The sequence below is a fragment of the Petromyzon marinus genome, chromosome 10 (assembly GCF_048934315.1).
Source record: "Petromyzon marinus isolate PM22_M1 ecotype Great Lakes invasive population chromosome 10, UKy_Petmar_22M1.pri1.0, whole genome shotgun sequence".
NCBI lineage: Eukaryota > Metazoa > Chordata > Hyperoartia > Petromyzontiformes > Petromyzontidae > Petromyzon > Petromyzon marinus.
Window position 1 is genome coordinate 10946524 of NC_133676.1, and position 22291 is coordinate 10968814.

Below are 22291 nucleotides of genomic sequence, written 5' to 3' on the forward strand. Positions count from 1 at the left end.
GGTCACTGGGATTAATGCACAGAGCAGGGTTGATATGACACGTTCACGCACTTATGTATTCATACATTCAAATACGCTGGCATGCACTCACACACACATGCAAATACATGCAAATACATATATACACGCACATGCACATATATACACTTGCACATGCACTTATCTGCACGTGCAAATACTTACACACACAAACATGCATATGCACACACACACTCGCCTACACACACACTAAAATATACACACATCAGTACTTGAACATCCACAAACTCCTGCACCACGCACACTCGTACTTAGACACACGCACACTCATGCACACACTTAACCACAAACTTGCCAACAGGCACTTCTGCACACTCATGCATACTCACGTACTCTCATGCAATTACAACACGCGGTCATACATACATACACACTCACCTAGCTGTGCGCACACAAAGACAAACATCTCCTGTATAGCCTTAACATACTGTAGGGGCAAGTGCTGTTAGCGAGGACCAATGAAGGCCAGCACAGCACAGGAGGGGGTGGGTGGCCAGCACCACACCCGACCGCCCTTGTCTCCCAAGTGGCGATGTTTACGCACCGCACCCGCTGCTCATTTGAAGCCGAGTCGGCCGAGGGAAGGCCCAGGACCGGTTCAGAATATTCACCACCGTTATTGATCGTGAGCGAGAATCGAACTCGGGTCGCCGGGCTCGTAGTGCCCGCTGTGCTACCGATCCCCACACACGCACACGTGCACGCACACACACGCACACACACGCACACACACGCACACACACGCACACACACGCACACACACACACACACGCACACACACGCACACACACGCACACACACGCACACACACACACACGCACACACACACGCCCCGTCACCGCCTCACCTGGTTGACGTGCACGGGCGGCATCGCCGCCGACGAGACGCACGTGTGGCTGGGCGAGTTTGGCAGCGACTTGCACTGCCCGATGGAGACCTGCTGCTTCTTCCTGGACGCGACGATCTTCTGAGCCACTGCCCAGCGAGGAAAGAGACGTGTGTTCATCGCCGAAGGTGCGCAGGAGAGACCGCTGCGTTCGAAATACCGCCGCCACGCGAGCTCTGTGGCCGAGCGCACCCATCGGCCAATGCAAATGGTCGGGGCTATTCAACGCCGTTGCTCCCCTATTCTCACAGTCGGAATAAATAGGTCAAGCGTTCAGCGTGGGACTGCGTTGCCACCTGCTGGCTACGCCCGAGTCGTGCACGTGCTGGGACTAAGGCATGCGCGCATTCAGGTTCATGCGAAACGCGCGCGTGCATGCGTTTCGCAGGTGGACTCAGCTAAAACACGAGAGAGTTGGGCCAGCGAGTAGCAGGAGGGATGCATGTGGCAGGAACCGTCCCGGTCTGTTCACCCATAATGCCCGCCGTGTCCTGTCATATCGCATGAGTTAGCGTGCGACAATGAGCACAGCGTCAGAGTGCACCTAGCCTGGCACAAAGCGCCATTGTGGCATCACCACCAATAATCGGTGTGGTTGAGCGAGCTAAACATTTTTCAGTACAACTGCAAGTGCTGATATGCACAGTCCCAGAGGCCTATAATAAAAAGTCAAGAGATCAACTAACGATAGTCCAGCAGCAGCTAAGGGCGTGACTTCTTGCATTGAGCGAGTTTGTGGGAACTTGAGGCAAGAGGCAATGGGAGTGACTTCGAGAGACAGCGATGGCGAGCACGAATCCAGAGTCCACAAGGTAAGAGTCGACACATTTCCTGAATTGAGCAAGGTTAGAGGAACTTGGGGAAAATATATTGCTCAAGAGTCGAGCGATGCAGGAAAATAAGGGGGAAGAGTTGAGAATCGAATGTTGAACACGGTAGGTTTGAGAGAAATCGGACAATCTAATCGAACTAGTCCTCAACATGGGGGGAGGAATAATAATCCATAATACATGTTTTTTTTGGGTGAAATCGCATAAATATATAAATATGTCGTTAAACCCGCCACCACCCAAAACGGTCAATTAGTAAGGTTTGTCACGTAAACAGAGCGTGTCCATTCGTTACTAGTACAGCACACCGGTGTGTTGGAGAGCAAAGCCACAACATTTACAATCTGAAAGTACGACGTTTCGTCATTAACTACAACTAGCTTCATCAGGCGATAGCCATAAATTTCGTGGCGGGTTTAACGACACATTTATATATGTACGTGATCTAACCCAAAAAAACCTGTATTATGAATATTGGTCGCGAAAGCCTACGTGTTAAACAGGAATAATAAGACTAAAAATGCTGATTATTATATCCAGTTGTAACACGCCGCACAGCACTCACTCAACACTCTATCCCAAACGGGTGCAGTCCACATCTTTTTTACTCTACTGCCTTCTCCTGGCGAGCCAGGGTATGGCACCTCCTCGATGTCTACGGGAAGGGAGTTTCACAGCATCTCTGCGGTGATTTACCAACCCTCACCTCCACACTGCTCGATTACAGGCGCGCACCACCACCATCCGTATCAAGGTGTGTAAGAGTTCCCGATAATTCCATTGCTCACTGGGGCGAGTGTGAGCGTGCGAGCGTGCGTGCGAGTACGAGCGTGGGAGTGTGAGCGTGTGAGCGCGAGCGTGCGTGTGCTACCATCCTGGAAGACACGCTCCACGTTGAGGCCGTAGGTGGAGCACGTTTCGTAGTAGGTGCAGCGCTTGAGGTCATTGGAGAGCTTGCGTGCACGTGTGTCGTCGATCACGCGCGGATTCGTGGCGCTGATGGCGTCTGCCGGAGGTAGACGGACGTTGACGGTGATGAGAGACGGTAACGGCCGTGATGATGATGACGATGATGATGATGTTGGTGACGATCGTGGCAATGTCAACAATTACGACCTCGCCAACTGGACCTACCAGACATCTGCGAAAAAGAGCTTCATCGCTCATTGGATTCCTCCAGCATAATTAAACATTCTGATTCACAGGCGGCACCGTCATAAAAAAAGCAATCACCCTGAGTGTAACAGGGAGACCAAACCCACTCTGACACGTAACAGTGGAAGGAGCAAGCATTAATTTTTCATGTCGGCCACGCAACATTAGCACGAGCGAGCGAGGGCCCCCCCCACCCACCCCTGCAAGGGAAGCCTCCCAAGAATCTTCGCGCGGCGTCTCCACGCGGCTCTTCCGGTCCGCCGAGCACCGAGGTTCCGCGATGTGGCACGTTGCTATTTTGGTTCTGCGCGGTGGCCTATTTCTTCGCGGGCTCGCTTCGAGTGGGTTAACGCGAGCGGGCGCCGGCGAGCGGCGATAACGCTCGTGTGCGTCGACAAGACCCGACCACCCCAGCCGCAGGAACTCACCACGCGAACTCACACGCGAAGTCACAAGCGCGCGCACACATGACCAAACACGTGACCTCGCACGCGAACACGTACACGAGCACATACGCGAGCGCGCACGTGAAGGAAAAGCCCCGAATCGCAGGGAAGCCGCCTCGTCACACAAAACCGTGTCGAGCTTGCCGATTGCTGTGCCTGTAAAATAAAAAAAATAAAAAACCCAGGTGATCCATTCAAAGATAGGTTTACCAATATATGGTGACCCTCTTACCCTCTACTCCACAGCCGATTGATAATTGTGAAACGACCGGCTCGATATCTTAGAGGGGAGAGTGTTATGAGATTTAACTCGCGCACTGAGAGTGGTGGGAGACATTTGGAGGCTGTCAAATAAAATATGGTATTGTCTATAATGTTTTCCTATTATTTTAGCGGGGTATTTATAGAGTGCGGAAGACTAGGCCAAATGCTCTATACAGGGGATTCCTCCAGGAGAGCTCCTTCTACTGGACGATCCCCTGTGGGCAGTGGCATGTGCAAGCAATTGCAGGGGCCGGTACCTTGACCCATCTGTAAATGAACCACCCTGTACTTCGCTCGTCCATACCCCTGCCCGTCCCGAGGATGCGTCACGAAACACTACAAAACAGCGAAGCGCAATCTCCACAAAAACTCAACCGCACGGCTCGCCAACACCGATGCTCAGATGTGTTGTTATTTTTTTCTTCCAAGAAAAAAAATATATAACGATAACACGAAAGTCACGCTGTGTGCCCAGCACAATCAGATGTGCGTGCGTTCGAGCTCGGGCTCGCGCTGCACGGGGCTGCCTAAAACGAATTGGCTTTCCAGCTCGTTACACGTGCGGCTATCGTGCTCAGATTTCACCGTTCGTTATATATAAATGTAATCTCGAACCCTTTGTGACCCGACCCCTCCCCACCCACCCCCCCCCCCCCCCCGGGACAATCTTGCCTCCATGGCAACGACGCTCGCACCGCTGACCTGTTCATGAGCATGTAAGCGCACAATTTTGACACGCCACACAAATCCTCATGTCCTGCGGGATAAGGGTGAGGTCAAGGGTTAGGAGCCGAGGTCAGAGTGATGGCTGTACGCAGGAATTGCCAGCTAATTCGCTGATGCTTGAAAGTGTCTGCTTTTGATTGGCTGGGAGTGGAAGCCGTCTGCGCGCGACTGGTCGGTTGTGAAGACCGCCGAGTCGTCACAGAGCATCACTCATCGGTGCAGCTGATGCGTGTGGTGATAGCCTAACATCGGAACGATCTCACAAAGGAGAAGCTTCTCCAAACGTAGTAATTTAATCTCCGGACGTTTCGACAGCCAATCGTGAGATCTTTGAGACGAAATCACCCCGGTTGGAGAAGCGTCATCATCGTGAGATATTTTATCTATAATTGTTCGGAAGTCAAGTCTAAATCTCAACCGCCACAATGGATGCGGCGGTGATAGAGCAGCTCAAAAATGTTACATTTCTGCCGCAGTTGACGCAGTGCTGTGAATTGCAGCACTGGTACTTCTGAAAGACTTCAGTAATTCTGCATTGGCAATATTCCCCCACATGGACTCGAAAACATCCACGCATGAAACAAGTTAGAGACATCATATCGACCGGTAAGAAAAGCAAAATGGGCAGGGATGATTGACCGATGGTCGAGACTTATGATGGAATGGCATCCATTGGGGATAACAGGCCCGAAAGCACGTCCAGAGATGGGGCGATAAAATCAGCGCATGCTCGTGTGCGAGATGAGCTGTTGTATTGCAGGACTGTGAGAGGTAGGGAAAGCTTCGGTGGATGACCGATGATGACGATGCATAGATTATGGCTAATAATGACGAATATTCTCTAAGAGCGGTGGCTCTGGGTGTAAATTTGACTCCTGTCTGAGTGCTCTTCAATCCCAAATAATCTACAATGCAATACAAACCCCACAATACTTCATGTCCGTAACATTAACTACATTTAACATTTCTATCAATAAATATGAACGTCAAATGAGAACGCATGATAATATAATAACTAATTTTCAACACCCCACCGGGCACATTTTTTTTACATGTACTCTGTAGTTTGTTTTTGTCTTTCCTCAATGTTACCCCAACTGCGCTACCGAAGTCACGGAATGAGACGGAGAATCCATCAGGAACGCTCAACAAAAAAACTGTCTCGTGGAAGAAGTTTTCGAAGAACTGATTTTGAAACGTCACGGGACTATCGTGCACTAGAGGGCAGCACTTCTCCAACCTCCCTCAGACGTAAATGTTCATCGTATCATAGTCAAATGAAAATATGAAATTCTCATAGCTGGGATTAATTTAAGAAAATGTGTTTCCGCGTACAGTCATTGCTGACTGGGCTGATGACATCAACTCACTACACTTGAGAACCCAGTTTGATCTCGCACAGCTGCCAGGATTCAAACCCACGATCTGAGCGGTGCCCGCACAGCGCTCTGACCTCTGAACCCTACCACGTCTCATTATTTTAAATATTTATAAAACCCAACGTAGCACCATACCATGTAATCAAAGTCACAACATGGTTGGTTCATACTTGATTTTTTTTGGGTCAGATCGCTTGGGTAACTTCTTTCACACCATGCGTAGCCGACCGTGCTAAGCGGAGGTGTGGGAAATAAATTAACATGTATGCTGTGATTAATAAAGTTTTACGGTTAATATCGTTGCAATTGGCTGTGTCGGCTGGAGGAGAATGTACTTCACACCTTCAACTTTGGAAAGCGTGACCCAAATATCAATAACGAATCATAATAATCGTCGCAAAAGCCGACACGTACCTCCGATTAGCACGGTTGGCTATGTACGGTACGAAAGAAGTTCAACATACATACACAATGTAGTTGTTGCCGCGTTCTTCTCAGGGAACGCAGAAAAACAAACAACAACAACAACGCCTGAGGCCGGCGTTAGCTCCACGTCATGAACCATGATAGGGAGTTGACGCCGACAACGATGACGATGATGACGATGATGACGATGATGATGATGACGATGATGGGGCGACTCGTTCTGGCGCGCTGGCGTTTCATCGTCACCTTGCGTTCCAACCAGCAGCAGTGGCAGGTCGGCGATGTTGCGCACGTTGGCGAGGCGGCTGTAGTAGTTGTACACCGTCTGGAAGCTGATCTCGTCCTCCAGGCTGAACACGAAGATGGTCGCGTCCACCCACGACGCAAACTGCCGCCCGGCACACGGCACGCGCCGCAGAGGGAGTTGTTAGGGGGGGGGGGGGGGTGGTGCGGTAGGGGCCAAGGGAGGGGGATTTGGCGGGGGGTGGGGAGTCTGTTTCGGAAAATATATTCGCAGGTTCAACAGCACCAGTGTTATTGCCAACTGAGATAAGAAAACGCTTGTGCATTAGCTCTGTCCATCTGTTCATAACGGCGGTGGGGGGGGGGGGGGTCACGTCACGATAAGTCTCGTAAAGGTCATCCAATATGACCCAACTGTAGTATCAAGGATTCCCAAAACACGGAATAACAAAACTCCAAACGCCTAATCGCCAACCGTTACACAGGGAGTGGGGGTGGGGGGAAACGAATGTTTACTGGGAGGAACAAATATTTAGTTTACACCAGATTGGTTTACCTGTGGCTCTGGGGGACCTCCCTCATCGCGGATGAGGAGCAGGTAGCTCTGCCCATCCACGACAATCTCCTTCTTGAAGCGACCTCCTGCGGAGGAGATTTCCGCCATTAGTCTCACGCCCAGCCCATCATCGCGCTCAACCACGCCGCAAAAAAATAAAACAAGCTGCCGAGATACATTCATTTATTTCAGACGTGCTGAGTGTTTACTTCCCCCCCCCCCCAATATATAAACAAGGGGCCGACTAATTAATCGGTCAATCGATCAATCAAGCCCCGTGCTTGGGAATCTCCTCACGTCGTCGCAGAGGTCAGAGGTCAGACGCGCAAGCAGGGATGCCGAAGAGGGGGGAAAAACGCAACCAGATTTTAAAACGCGGCCGTATTTTCAAAACGATCAGCGCTGCTATAAAAGGCTCTTATTTGATTCTCCTTTTGCCCTTTCACTCTGCACTAAAGTGAAGGTGGCAGCTTGAAACAAGCCAGTGCATGTTTTGTTAACGACCCAAGACGCCTCGGCACTCACTTCGGGCCCACTTGACCGGAACATTTTCGCCGGCAGGGCCGTGGGCTTTGCGAGCTCAACCTCCGATAGTCGCCGATGCCCCCCCCCCCACCACCCCCACCCCCCCCCCCCCCAACCGCACGCTCTGCCCGTGCCGCACTCTCGACGGCCGCGCAGCTCTTGACGCACGCCGCAGGTTTTTTTCGTTGGAAAAAAAACAAAGCAGATGAGCGCTTCCTTTACCAGGTACTGTTGTGCTCCCGTTACAGGCTAAGGTGGTGCAAGGTGCAGCCCCGCGGTTTCTTGCTAACGCCACTGCCCGTGGAAGAGCCTCCACCAGATGGGAGTTCTAGAGAGCCGCTCTTAAGCTAGCAGTTTGGCCCTGCTCATGCACACTGGGCCAGGCCGCTTTGAGGTGGGAGCACCCGCACTTTACACCACCGCACGCGACCTGTGGATTCGAGAAACTGCGCTGCACGCATTAACATTGCTGGGTGGACAGAGGTGAGGTTGGCATTAAGAAACCTGCGTTGCCACGACGGGAGATCTGCACTGCAGATGCGCGTGCTCATCATTACACCAGCGAGTCGGAGGACCTGGCGTCACTTCATATCTCTCGCACAGCATGTCTGCACGATCTACGCTCGTAACTCGCTCTGATCTCCGGGTGCGCGTGCGGCATGGCTCTGATTAACGCGCTCGTGCTGGCACATCACAGGTGGGAGTGCGCGGGAAATGAGCAGAGCTGACACGAAGGGATGCCCGCCCGATCGCCCTACCCGCTCGCCCTGCCCGCTCGCCCTGCCCGCTCGCCCTGCCTGAGCAATCACGAGCTGCGTGTCGCTGTCGGCCTTTGTTGACAACAACATCTCGGGGCTGATTTAAGCACGGCTGACAGCGGGGAGGCCGTGGTACGCTATAAATGTTGTATTCGCGCAAAAACAAGTTATTTATTTATTTCTATTTTTTACTTTCCTCCAAATTATATTGCAGCCCGATTCTGCGCTCGGCATCACGTCATGAGGTGAAGCATCCATTCGCGGATCTCTCGCAGACCAGAGCAATTGGGAAATGGCCTGCAGAAATGGAGACCACAGAGCTACGTTAGAGATCCCTTCAACTGAACTGTGGTTCACACGGTAGGGGACAGGAGGCATTTTCCCCAGTCAATTACAGAGCCAAATGTCATGCGATGGGCGATTTTCTTTTTAGTGCAACCCTTGTTGGTGACTGGGCGGAGACCATCGGGTCACTACAATTGAGACACGAGTTTCATCACAGGCAGCCGGAACGTGGATTCAAACCCAGGAACTCGGCAGCGCTGGCTCGGCACTCTGACCTCTGAGCCGATCCGACCACCTCGTAAGCGTTAACATTTTTGATAGCTCCGCAGTCCAGGAGAGAGCGCAACACCGAGGAGGCAGCGTGTCACGGATCGGTGAGATCGGCTCACGGCAAGACGGGGCGTCCTGACCGGCAGCCTAAGAAGGCGGAGCGAGCGGCTGGGCATTGTGAACAGACGACGACGCGCAGCGTGCCAGGTTCCAGCAAATCAATTTGGCAAAAGGTCGAATGATACGCAGCGTCCGTCGCCATGGCGATCAAAAATAGTTGGGGGGGGGGGGGGGGCGGGAATGACGTCAGCGAGCCGACGGCAGCCGCGCGATGCTCGGCGGAACGATCCGTCGAGCGTCCCCCGAAACGACGCCACCCCCCCCACTCCACCCGCCCGACACGACTACCGCCCAGGTGCCGATGCTGCTGCTGCTGCTGCTCAACCACGATCCACACGTCGTTGTTGTTGTTGTTGCCTCTCCTCTTTAATCGCTTTGTGTTGTTATGGCGGTATTACAGTATTCATGATGAGGCGGTGGAGCTGTGGTGCAGCGGTTAGCGCACTGCGCTATGAACCTGCCACAACCTGAGCTCGATTCCTAGCCACGGCTAATATTAATTATATCTGAACTGATTCTGCCCTACCACCCCCTCTCCTCCTCACCACCCCTACCACCATCCCCCATCTCTTCACCCACCAACGCTGACCAAGGTGGTGAAGTATAGTTAGACAACCCCTATAAACGACACCGTGGAGAGGACAATATCCAGCAGTGGACTGACAAAGGGCAATGATTATTAATATTAAACATCGCTTATTTATCTACTTATTTAAATAGAGAGCAGATGTGCACCACACAAATGTGGATTTCAGGGATAAACAAGACAACATTGGACGAGAAACCAAGAGACAATAAAGAAGGCATGGGTGGTGGGCGACCGACTCAGACAGGCGGAGAGAAAGTCAACTCAGATAGCAAGGACGTCAAGGACGCACGAGAAGAGAGGTCAACCACAGCAGGACAAACGCGATGAGCGTGGAAGCAACAGGGCGAAGACTGAGTGGCCGGGTAAAGAAAGAGGTGGTTCAAAGCGATGGGCCAGGATATGAAGGATGCGAGATAGAGAGCAACGTTGAATCAATACCCTGGTGCACGACCGACAACACCGAGGAGCTGTTGCCTTTTTTGCCATTCACATTCAAGTGGGGAGCTGCTCTATCAATAACAGCGACGACAACGGCGCCAGTCAACCCGACCCAGCAGCCACACACAGACGGGGCGTAACACCGGGCCGCTCTCGAGACCCCCCCCCCCGTGCACCCACGGGGCACTGCGCATGTCTCGGACTCCGCTCTGTGAAGTTTGTCCTGTTGCCAGGGCAACGCGTGCACAGCGAGCCACGAGGCCACCAAAGACTCGGTTCCGATTCGAGTGCGTCCACTTCGCACTCGTACAAACAGCACTCCCCCGATGCCTGTCAGCCGATTGCCGGCCGCCGTGCGGAAGCTGCGTGCAGGTGACGGTGTACTCACGCCGGATTGTCAAGCCGGGATGGGTCGTCGCTAATGCGGCAGATGTCCTCGTGTGTGCGTGTGTGTGTGTGTGTGTCGAACTAGCCGCTACGTCTAAAAAGGCGCAGACCTGCAATTGCTTGCTCGCTTCGCTGCTGACGGAAGAGCAAATTCCTTCACTGGAGGGAGCTGTCGGGAGCCCCATGAGGGTACTTTTGACTTTCCACGCTCGCCAGACGTCTTGGTAGAGGTGGCAGTGCCCGCACTTTGCACCCACCACGTGCGAGCTTTCCGATCGACTAACTGCAGTGTAGCCATTTAGACCGCCGGGTAGACGGAGGCGGCTGGGGAGGAGTCCAGCGTGCCAACCATCACACCGCAGTAGCAAACGCTTGGCGACATGGATTTTAATCACAATATATTAACCCTTTCCTGTTGCGATGACGTACCTGTACGTCACCAGTTTTTCTTCCGATTTCGAGCGGAATCGGAAGTCAAAGGCCATGCGGGAGGGCGTGTGGCACAGTTTGGCGCAAGCTATTATAGAATGTGTCGCTACAGTTATTTGTGCTGAGTACAATGTCTTTAAAAACAGCAGCATTACGCCTCTCTAAACAAAATGAACGCGAACCGCTTGCGCATTCCGCGATTCGGCGGTGACCAGGACCCACCCTGCAAATTTGCAGACGTCTCGAAAACGGGAAGGCGTTAAACTCCCTCTCAAGGTGACTTCTGAAACGTTTGCTTCGGCGTCGACATTTACTCGCACGTTAAAAACATCGTTACATACATCTTGGGAATGTCGGCTCATTGGTCCTAACTTGTTTTCCGCGGCAATGGAAACCCACGCGTGAATTCCAAGAGGTGGTCCATGCGATCGTCCCACCGCGCTCCGCGCCCGTTTGCTCCATGTGATTGCGCCAAGTAATCCTGCATTTGCCGAGCGATATCCAGCACGGGGCGATTGCGTCCGCTCACTCCGTGCTGTCCGCGCAAGCGCTGGGCACGCTACCCCTAAAGTGCACGTAAATCCTCATGAAAAGGTCTTTATATTTTCAGCCCAGCATTAAGCTGGTGTTAAATAAATGCGAGTGTCATGTGTTTTGAGTGGCGAGAGAGAGGTGGTGCCATGCTGGTTCACGCAATATCGCACACAGAGCTAACGGCTGCAACGAACGCTTGAATTTCCATTGCCCTTCACACGTCTACTCCAGTTTATCAATGACGCGGAAAATATTCAGCAAGACATTAAGTTCCCGTTGTTGTGCTTTTGTAGCTCTCAATTGGTTAATGTTGTGGTTGTTAACCGCTTGGTTATCGTGGTGGTTGTTGTTGTGTGGTAATGTTTGAGGTTGTTCATGTTGATTGCGTGGTTGTTGTTGTTGATTGAGTGGACATTGTTGCGCTTGTTGATTGCGTGGTTGTTGTTGCTGTATTTGTTGTTGTTGATACGGTGTGATTGTTGTTGTTGTTCCTGAGCCAGAAGCTCACCTTCGGGAGACTCCTCCTGCATGTACGCCCCCGTCAGGTAGCGGTGAACCAGGGCCGACTTCCCACTTGCCAGATTACCCACAATGCCCTGCCACACACATCCCGTCATCAGCAATGTTCACCCAACAAGGACAAGCGCAAGTCCGTTGGTGGGTGGAAGCGGCAATGGTGCTGGTGGCGGTTGTGTAGACCTGAAATTCAGCACTTCAAAGACAAGAGTTACTGGATCGCGTCGACTTTCGAAACTCCAAAACCCAACGTACTGCGAGGCGGCCAGGGGATGGCCAGACAGGAAGTGTGTTCATGAAGCCATCCGTGCGGACTTCTCAGTATCCCCTCATGCGTGTGGATTTTTCCTCCGAGCATTCACGTCTTCTCCCACAAGCAAAACACGCCCTAAAATACCAATCATCCCAATTGAGGACCCTCATCAAAATGAGTCGTTGGTACTCAGTGTGGCTTTCCCCATGAATACATAGATGGTATTATTATTATTAATCTTTGGTTCTTTCGGTAAAGTCATGTAGATAAAAAATTAATAGGTGAGACAAACACAGCAGGAGAACTGCTACTATCTACGTGAATTTACCGAAAGAACCAGAGTATGGATTCCTGCAGTCACGAAAGCTTCAAATCAAGATTATTATTATTATTCTCATGAGGTCAGCAAGCACTTAGCTCTGTCTAACGCTTGCTGGGGTGTGGGAACAGTGACAAATGTAGCGGTGACCATCAGCCCAACACAACATGTATGTTTAACTTCTTTCGCGCCGCATGTAGACAAACCGTGCTAATCGGAGGTGGCGGACACCACTACGTCCTCTCTCAATCCTGAACTGAACAAAAGAGCCGTTAACGGTCAACGGGGCAAATCGCCAACGCGATGAGCTTCAGCCAAATTCGTCAGGACGTGAACGTCCTCCTGAACGCGGTGTGTGCATGCGTGCGTGTGTGGGCACGCGTGTGTGTGAATGGGGAGCGGTAGTGTAACGGTTCGATTCCTACTCACGGCCATATCACCACTTAAGGAGACAATGGTGGCCAGACGTGGTGTCGGCCACCAATCCGCTCGTGTGGCGTGCCGGCCTTTACAGGTGCTCGCTAACAGCACTTGCCCCGACAGTCTGTTAAGGCTATACGGGGGATCTTTGTCTTTGTTGTTCATGTGTGTGCGTGCGGTCACGACGCAGGGCCAGCGCTCACCACTTTTAGCTCCGGCACGGCGCGGCTCAGCGTCCACTCCTGGCTGTTCACAAATGAATCTGCAAAGGCATGAGGGGTGGGGTAGAGTGGGGGAGATTGTGTTCACACACTGGCACCACACCAGGACCCTCGTGTACAGCACATCCGACGAAATGGACGGAGCTCATGACGAAAACGATCAGCAGGATTCCCTGAGCTCTGATTGGGCAACTGGGATTAACGGTACTGCCACTCGACCACTGAACCCACCTGGGTCATACACCTGGATCACTCGGACTATCAGGACGACTACTCAGATCACCGGGACTACCAAATTATGGGTTACTCACCCACTCATGCATGTATACACACACAGATGCTCGCTCACGCATGTACATATTCACACACAAAGATGTTGACTCGTGTCTATGTATGGAGATGTTAACGTGAGAATCACCCATGGAAGGATCAGGAGTCCTGCAGCAATCAACCAGGGCAGGATTGTAGGAACTAAATGTTTCCCGCAGAAATGCCCCAGCTCAAATGGATATATTTACAAAATCCAAAATGCACTTAAGGTGCACAGGTGAAAGCCTACGGTCACTTGGCAATTCAAACAATTTCAATAATACAGCGGGACTGTTATGCTCGGCTGTTCTTATGAGGGCATTGCAGATTTAATGGCCGAGCAGAAGAATTGGCAGCAGGAGAGTCCGCTGCGGTGTTCGTGGGAACCCTGCAGCGCATCGGGAAATCATTTCCGCAGAATCGCTGGCCTCGAAGCTGCACGTTCTGCGACTGCAACGACTGAACTAATTCCTTTTTTCACCACCGGGCATAACCAACTCCACCTCTACCGAGCGGCGGACGGAAACATCTATCTTTGTTTCTCTATTCCGCCTGCATATGTTATTACATCTTGATGCATAATTCAGATTAATCACAGATGTGCCGACTTGGCATTCATCATCGAGGGCCCTTTTGCCTCAGCACGGCGTGTGAATTCTTGACTCGGGGTCACCGTGAACTCCAACTCTAACCCTCGACGCCAATCTATTTGCGGCCACATAGAAAAACGTGGCTTTATTTATTTGTATTTCTTCCACATCAACAGGCCGAGATAAATTATCTAGCCAACAAACACTGTGGGTATTCACACACAGTTTTACCCGTTGACGGGATTGAGATATTTTTTTCACGCACCAAAAAGAATAAGAAATATCCATTTCAGTCGCTAATTTTAAGGAATGTTGAGTTGTTAAGCAGCTGACTTTTGGCCACCGTGGAGGAGGGGGGCCATGAATCGCACGGCGTGAGAATCACCGCAGACCGAGGGGTCCTGTTCGCCTTTGGACGTCTGACTCAATCTGCCTGTTTGCACGTTGTTTTTTTTGTCTCAACGATTTTTTGCGTGCAATTTTTCAGACCAGCACTGGCGGGCATCTCAGAGTGCAGTTGAGCAGTGTGCACCAAACATTCCTCCCTCCTAGGAGGAGGAAGCTTCGTGCGGCCCCAGAATCAATCTTCCCGATTCGGAGCACTGCCCACACAGCACAAGCACAGCCCCATTAGAGAGGGATAAGCAGAGATCCATTCTGTCTCCACGCATAAATAAAAATATGCTTAAGTATATCAGCTTAAGAGATCAATATTATCGATCAACATTTGTTTAAGCGAGAAAATTCTAGACCAGCAGTGTCAGACGTGTTAAACAAATACTGTTGGATTACTAGTTGTTATTAACAAGATTACTCCATGGACATGATGAAGCCTCATATGGCACTCCTGCACTTATCGAGGGAGAGATATGCGTTAAGGACGCTTAGAGACTTTTCAACAAAAATAAACAGCTTATGTAATGCACCGTCAAAGTAAAAGCGCTGTATGACCTGTGGAAAACAACAGAAACGTATAATTATAATTTACAGCACTTTATCAATCTACTGCTGGATGATGGCCTCCTGAGGCCATGTCAGTCATGGGGGCGACTTGACCATACTTGAAGACGTTTATCAGTGTGGTTTGGCGATGGAGGAGGGTACCCAGGAATGCTTCGGATATCACTCGTGACTGATCTATGCTGTGGAATGAAACTCAGGTCACAGGGTTCGCAAGCACAGTGCGCTAATCACTACACCACCGCTCCACTCCGGGAGAAGATAAGGTTTCGCAAAGTATTACCACGGGACTGTATGTGTGGTGAGTTACTGTGGAATTATTTTGTAGCATCTCAATCTAAATATATTTTTGACTGACACACACATATTGTTTTGTTCCACGAATTGAGCCTTCACCTTAAGAAAATCTGTGATGAAGATGGACGCAGATTATTTTTTAAAATACAATCCCGATATGTATTGGGATATAAATAAATAAGTGTTAAGAGACATAACGTACGCCAGGGGAAGAGTAAAATCTAGACGTGTCAGTCACATGCCCGAGAAGCCCTCAGCACAGTTGGCAGCGAGCTTCCTCGAAAATCTGGAACAGTGCGAATCTTGACTTCTTTGTTCAAACGGCATGGCAGTGTGGTGCAAGTTCAGGACAGCGCAAAGAAAACAACGCAACCATTCCGAAAATCCCACCACTCCTGACCAGTCATGCACGTGGTCGCCCTGCAACACCAGCGCAAATACAACGGCACGACAGATCTTCGCATATTGCAATCGCGAGTGTTTCTGCGTGTGTGTGTGTGATGGTGTGGTGATGTGCACTCTGTGTGTGTGTGTGTGATGGTGTGGTGATGTACGCTCGTGTGTGTGTGATGGTGTGGTCAAGTGCGCTCGTGTGTGTACCTGGCGCAGCCTGAGGCCTGGTTGGTCGCGCATGTGGCGCAGCCTGAGTGAGGCCTGGTTGGTTGCGCACGTGGCGCAGCCCGAGTGAGGCCTGGTTGATCGTGCACCTGGTGCGGCCTGGGTGGGGCCTGGTTGGTCGTGCACATGACACTGCCTGAGTGAGGCCTAGCTGATCATGCACCTGGCGCAGCCTGAGTGAAGCCTAGCTAGATCGTGCGCCTGGCACAGCCTGAGTGAGGCCTAGCTAATAGTGCACCTGGAGCAGCGTGAGGCCTAGTTAATCGTGCACTTGGCGCAGCCTGAGTGAGGCCTAGTTAATCGTGCACGTGGCACGGCCTGAGTGAGGCCTAGGTAGTACTGCACATGACACAGCCTGAGTGAGGCCTAGTAAATTGTGCACGTGACACTGCCTGAGTGAGGCCTAGCTAATCGTGCACCTGGCACAGCCTGAGTGAGGCCTAGTAAATCATGCACAAGGCGCAGCCTGAGTGAGGCTTAGTTGGTCATACACGTGGCACGGCCCGAGTGAGGCCTGGTTAATCATGCACGAGGCGCAGCCTGAGTGAGGCCTGGTTGTCAGTGCACCTGGCGCAGCCTGAGTGAGGCATAGTAAATCGTGCACCTGGCGCAGCCTGAGTGAGGCCTAGTTAATAGTTTGACGGACCACAAGCTGTGTTCCTGCCAAGACGGCATTGCCATGGACCCCAAGCTGTGTTCCTGCCAAGGCAACATTGCCGTGGACCCCAACCTGTGTTCCTGCCAAGGCAACATTACCACGGACTCCAAGCTGTGTTCCTGCCAAGGCAACATTGCCACGGACCCCAAGCTGTGTTCTTGCCAAGGCAACATTGCCACGGACCCCAGGCTGTGTTCCTGCCAAAGCAGCATTGCCACGGACCCCAAGCTGTGTTCCTGCCACGGCAACATTGCCACGGAGCCCAAGCTGTGTTTCTGCCAAGGCAACATTGCCACGGACCCCAATCTGTGTTCCTGCCAAGGCAACATTGCCACGGACCCCAAGCTTTGTTCCTGGAAAACTTCACGGAGATCGTCAAGACGACCAAGGGTCGTGAATGAAGAGTCCCCTGTGTGGGCTTCAGTGGGGCCGTCTGGTCGGGCAGCAGAGACACGAGAGGCCAAGAAACGACATTCCAGTCGTGGGCTGAGCTCAAGGAGGGCTCGCTCGAGCACAATCCTGCGGCGGGGAAAGGAGGCGGTGCAAGCGGTTCAGCCGAGCCCACAATAGCCAAAAATCTGCTGTCCCTGTCTGGGGGGGGGGGCGCTGTTCAACCCTAGTGCGGCAAGACGTTTTCTCGCGCTCAGCCTACAAGTATTTATATTTTTTTCTCTTCCGCTTGTGTGTTAATCTGTGTTTACCCCACTACACTTGCTAATGAAACAGCTCATAGACACTTCTACACTCCATCATTGTATCCTTTTAAACCCTATCTTTGTCCCATTACTTCACCAGGACTCCTTCCAAACGTCATTCTGCTCGTAAAAATAACACCATCTGTGAGCTACTGCAAGTCATTGACAAAGGGGGCCCTAAAGACGATCCAAATAACTACCGACCAATCTCAATTTTGTCCCCGTTGATGAAAACTTTTGAAAAATTATTGAACTACCAAATTAGCAGTTTCCTGTCCACCAACAATCTATTACATCTAAAACAATCTGGGTTCCGAAAAAAATACAGCACCACATCTGCTGCATTAGACTCTCTGAATCACATTTACAGTAGCCTTGATAATAAGCAGTGCTGTGCCTGTCTTTTTCTAGACCTGTCCAAAGTTTTGATACAGTAGACCACAACACCCTGCTTAGTAAACTAAGCTGCCTCGGTTTTTCCGAAAACGCAGTAAAATGGTTACAAAATTACCTCTTTTCTCGCACCCAAACTGTATTCACAGATGGTTGGAGGTCAAACAGTGTTAAGATAACAAAAGGAGTTCCACAGGGTTCCATCCTCGGCCCCCTTTTGTTCTCTCTTTATGTCAATGACTTGGGCACTGACCTGGATCATTCCAGGGTAAATCTTTTTGCAGATGACACGATACTGATTACTGCTGGCTGCTCTCCGGATGACGTGATTGCTAAGCTACAGGGTGATTTCAACAAACTACAACATCAGCTAGTTGCTCTTAAACTAGTCCTGAATACCTCCAGAACCAAGGTGCTATGCTTCTCACCAGGACTAAAGCAGGAAGTTATTTTTCCCCAATTACATTCCTTAAATAATTATCAAATAGAGCAAGTCAAGATCTATAAGTATATTGGGGTCATCCTGGATTCAAAACTGAATTTTGAAGATCACATTGATTATATTGGTAAAAAGACAAAAATAAAAATTGGTTTTCTGTATCTACACAAGCACTGCTTCCCCCCAATGTTCCGTTTGGAATTGATTAAAGCTACCATACTGCCTCTACTTGACTACTGTGACATCGTGTACAAATCAGCCCCAAGTACTGTACTGAAGAAGCTTGATTCCATCTATCACTCGGCCTTAAGATTTATATTGAACTGCCCATATAGGACTCACCACTGTGATCTCTACATTGGGTCAAACTTAACATCTCTTAATGTTCGACGGCTTGTGCACCAGATCTTATTTATTCAGATTGTACTTACTAAAAAATCCGCAAACTACCTGCTGGATTTCCTCTCTGTTTCAAAGAACAAATTTGACCTCAGGTCTTCGCTCATTTACCAGCTTCACATTCCCTATTGCCGTACAAAAACTGGAGGAAGGGCCTTTGCTATTGATGCCCCCAAAATCTGGAATGCTATTGCCAATAAACTGCAACTTGAATCGCTACCAATGAGATCTTCTCTCAAAACTGCTCTAGAGGAGTTGTACACCCCTAGCTGCCACTGCTATTCATTGGCGTAAAATAAAATCAAATGTTTCGCTCCGGATGACGCTGCAAAGTATTATCTGTATGTTGATTTAGCGTGCTGATCTTAAAGGTGCATTGAAAAAATTGATACTCCGACTGATGCTTCTGTTGTTGTGGAGTAACTCATGCAGCCAGCTATGGCTCTAGGATTTTGGTGTTACATGTTATTTATGTAGTTTATTGTAAAAATTCGGTCACAGTCCCTATGATCACTGTTACGTTGCAATTATGGCTTTATTTTTTGGTGATTTCGAAAACGTTTTTTGGTTTGGACATGTTTGTTTTGTTGTAGTACGGAGTTCGACTGATGGCCTTAATCTAAGTTTTCATGTTGTTGTTGTTTGACTTGCATCCCACTGGAATTTTTTGCACACAGCGTTGGTGTACGGCGCTTTTTTCAGGAATATTTTGCTGTGTTTTCTCATGGATTTTCTGTTTGCACAGTAACAGTCACTTTAAGATGTTTTCTTGTTCGTGTTTTTGTTTTTTGTTTGTTGTGGCTGCACCCGATTCAAGAGCCGAATGGCTCACAGGGCTATACCAAAATAAATAAACTAAACTTGTGCGAGCGCATTCCTTGCGCACCACGAAAAGGGCACCGAGTGTGTTTATGTCAGCGTGGCCTCGTTTCTAAAAGTACATGGCAGAGGAAATGTTGCGATCTATCAAAAATTAAGCTGGTGTGAAAGCTCACATGCATGGTTCAGTCGGTTGACACTTGCATAGCAGTGTGGGTAATTCCCATGATGCTGTGCAGCCTGAACAGCATTCACACTCGGGACACAGCCCATTAATGTTGGCAATTCCCGAATCCGCCGACCCCTGCCAAACTCAGCGCCGCATGTGGCACGACGCTTCGTGTTATTTTATTTGCTATTTTTCTGTGCAGAATAACCACGGCTTGCCTATGGCCAAGCGTCAGCAGGTTTACCGCTTGTTTCAGATTTGCGGTATGAGCCCACGGGCTGCCCTGATTAATTAACCAAAATTAACCTCCATTTGCTTCACAGCGGAGGTTAAACATCACACAACGTAGTCATGGTCCAAATTTGCCAAATTAGAAAATTACCCACAAATTACTTAAATTACTAAAACCACATGGCCATGTCACCTCCTACTGGCAGACTTCACCCATCTGTGACACACAGCACCTTCATGAGAGCCTTGTGCGATAAGCATGTCACAAATACCAACTATGCTCATCATTATCATTTTTTATGACAGGATGTCGCCATCATCATTACAAAATACAGAAAATGAACAACCACGGAAGTCGTTTTAATCATTCCTTGCATCCATCTTTATTTCTGTTCTTGAGGCAGCAATATAAATGTTAAGGCAGTCCATAAGGATGAGTTCCTGTGGCCTTGTTTGCGAGCCAGGCCCCTGCACGAGGCATTGCTTTCACGAATAAATCATCACCGACGTGTTCCAACAAACATCTCATTGTTTTTAATACTTCAGGAATGCTTAAAAATGTATGGCCCGTCTAAGTGTTTTTCGGATATATTTTAAAGTAGTAATAATAATTACCGACTGGGTTTAGTCAATTCCAGATGGTTTCTTTCGTTTACCCATGACATACACACAGTCCCGCCTGCCGAATAAACCATCCTCGGCTCCCCTGCGTTTCATTTTACATGACGTCTCCTGCGCGTAACTACGATCACATGTGCCGCGGAATCCAAAGGAATACGAACAGACAGAGCCCATTCCCCCCATTAGATCCGAAAGCTCGGACTAACACAAACCAACAGTTTTCTGAGGGTGGGAGAGAGATTAAGAGACTCCTAAAGCACTTCAGCATGTGCCTAAGCCTGCCGGAGTCTGAGGAACCACAGCAGGAGGATTGCTGTGCCCCCATTTTGCCCGGACGGCACTAATGTCTTATGACAAGCCGCATCTAATTAAATATCTACAGAGGGCTGGCGACAGCCTCACCCTGGGTCCGTGAATTGTGGTCGGGAGAGGCAGCGTGGGACCAGTTTGATGGATCCAGGAAAAATTTAAACTTTGGGCCATGGAGAATAAGAGTTGGGAAAAAAATAATAAACAACTCGTGCCTTCTTTACTTTGTAAACTTGCGAAACAAGGATAATCCTGGAGAGATACAACAGGAAAACACGAGAGCACTACGTATAGCTTTATTGAATGCAGATCGGGATCAAAAGGGGAAACTGAATTTGGTCACGGAGAGCAACAACATGCAAAGTGTGCACACAGAAGAACGTTTTTAATCAGTGCACGTTGCTCGCGATGAGTTGAGTTCTTCTCCATGAAAGATGGATTTTGCCATCATGGACACTGACAAAAAAAAGTGGAACAAAAAGCTCCGAAGAGTGTGCGCACAGACGCACAGGGAAACGCACATTTGGAATTACACTGCGTTACAGCAACAAATCAGAGACATCGTGTTGTAAGTATTTTGAACTTCTTTCGCACCGAACATAGCCAACCGTGCTAATCGGAGGTGCGGGGAAAGGACAACAAACTAAAGACAAAAAGCAGTTCTAAAGAAGTTAATTTTTAATTTAGATTTAAAAGTCCATAGCTCCAGTGGCTTCCTAATGTTGGAAGGAAGAACGTTCCGGACGGCCGCAGAAGCGCGTTGACTGTTAAGATCCATAAGCAGGCATGGGCAGGACACGAAACTAGAAGGGATGATGGCCAATGGAAAAGGCTTGGTGACGGAATGGTAGGATAACACTTCGGCTTTCGCGACCAATATTATCCATAACAAAACATGCCAATTCGTTACAAGTACAGCACACCGGTGTATTGGAGAGTAAACCCACAACATTTACAATTCGAGTACGACGTTTCGCCAGTAATTACAACTCGCATCATCAGGCGACAGCAAGTCTGGCTATTATGGAATGGCAGAAGACGAAGGAGCAATGAGATCAGTTCATCCGTAAGAGCTATGTGGGTTTTGGGATCGCGGGGCAGTGACGGCATATTTACGACGAAGCTCTGTTTCATAGATGTCCGGTAAGGGCAGGTCAGAACGTTACAACAAACAATACCAAAACACGATAGGAGTGTAAAGTTTCGGGAAGGTAAACACATCTCTTTAAAATATACACAAATAAAACTATAAACAGCAGTGAAGTGCTGTGGAGTGACGATGATTGATGATGATGACCCTGTTTTGAAATACTTGTCGTTCTGTGATCCCACGAGTGTCATATTTCTGGGATATCGCAGATCGGTTATCAGCTCCTCCGTGAGTAATGAATACAATTTGTTTTAATGTGAATGGAAATTCCTAATGAAGAATTAAAAAACCTTTGAAAATAAATCATACCCTTAAGTCGGAACAGAAAAAAAACCCTTCAACCTTTGAAATTTTACCAAATGCAAAGCCAAAAACCTCTACCTCTGAAGGTAAAACCTCTGAAAGGGAATCGATGCTGCCCCGTGATACCCCCACGCATTCCCCAGTACGCTTTCACACAATCTCAGTTATGCCGCCAATTATGATGCTTAGTGAGAGACGGCAACAAACAGCACCGGGAGGACTACATATGACGTGGAGACAAGAGGGGGGGGGGGGTCTCAGAGGATGATTCAATGCGCCGTGATTGTATATCATAGAAAACACAGTGTACGTTGTTT

At 49.6% G+C, this 22291-nt stretch overlaps 1 protein-coding gene across 3 annotated transcripts in view; it reads right to left on the reverse strand.

Annotated features, from left to right (window-relative positions):
- The window catches only part of LOC116940920 (arf-GAP with GTPase, ANK repeat and PH domain-containing protein 1-like), a 124067-nt gene that overhangs the window by 51028 nt on the left and 50748 nt on the right, over positions 1 to 22291 (reverse strand). For all 3 annotated transcript variants that reach the window (XM_032951301.2, XM_032951302.2, XM_032951300.2), the window contains exons 2-7: positions 12997 to 13055; positions 11794 to 11881; positions 6951 to 7036; positions 6398 to 6539; positions 2627 to 2761; positions 887 to 1014 (exon numbers count right to left, since the gene is read on the reverse strand). In XM_032951301.2, coding sequence (XP_032807192.2) covers positions 887 to 1014; positions 2627 to 2761; positions 6398 to 6539; positions 6951 to 7036; positions 11794 to 11881; positions 12997 to 13055 — 638 coding nt within the window. The remainder of the gene's footprint in view (positions 1 to 886; positions 1015 to 2626; positions 2762 to 6397; positions 6540 to 6950; positions 7037 to 11793; positions 11882 to 12996; positions 13056 to 22291) is intronic.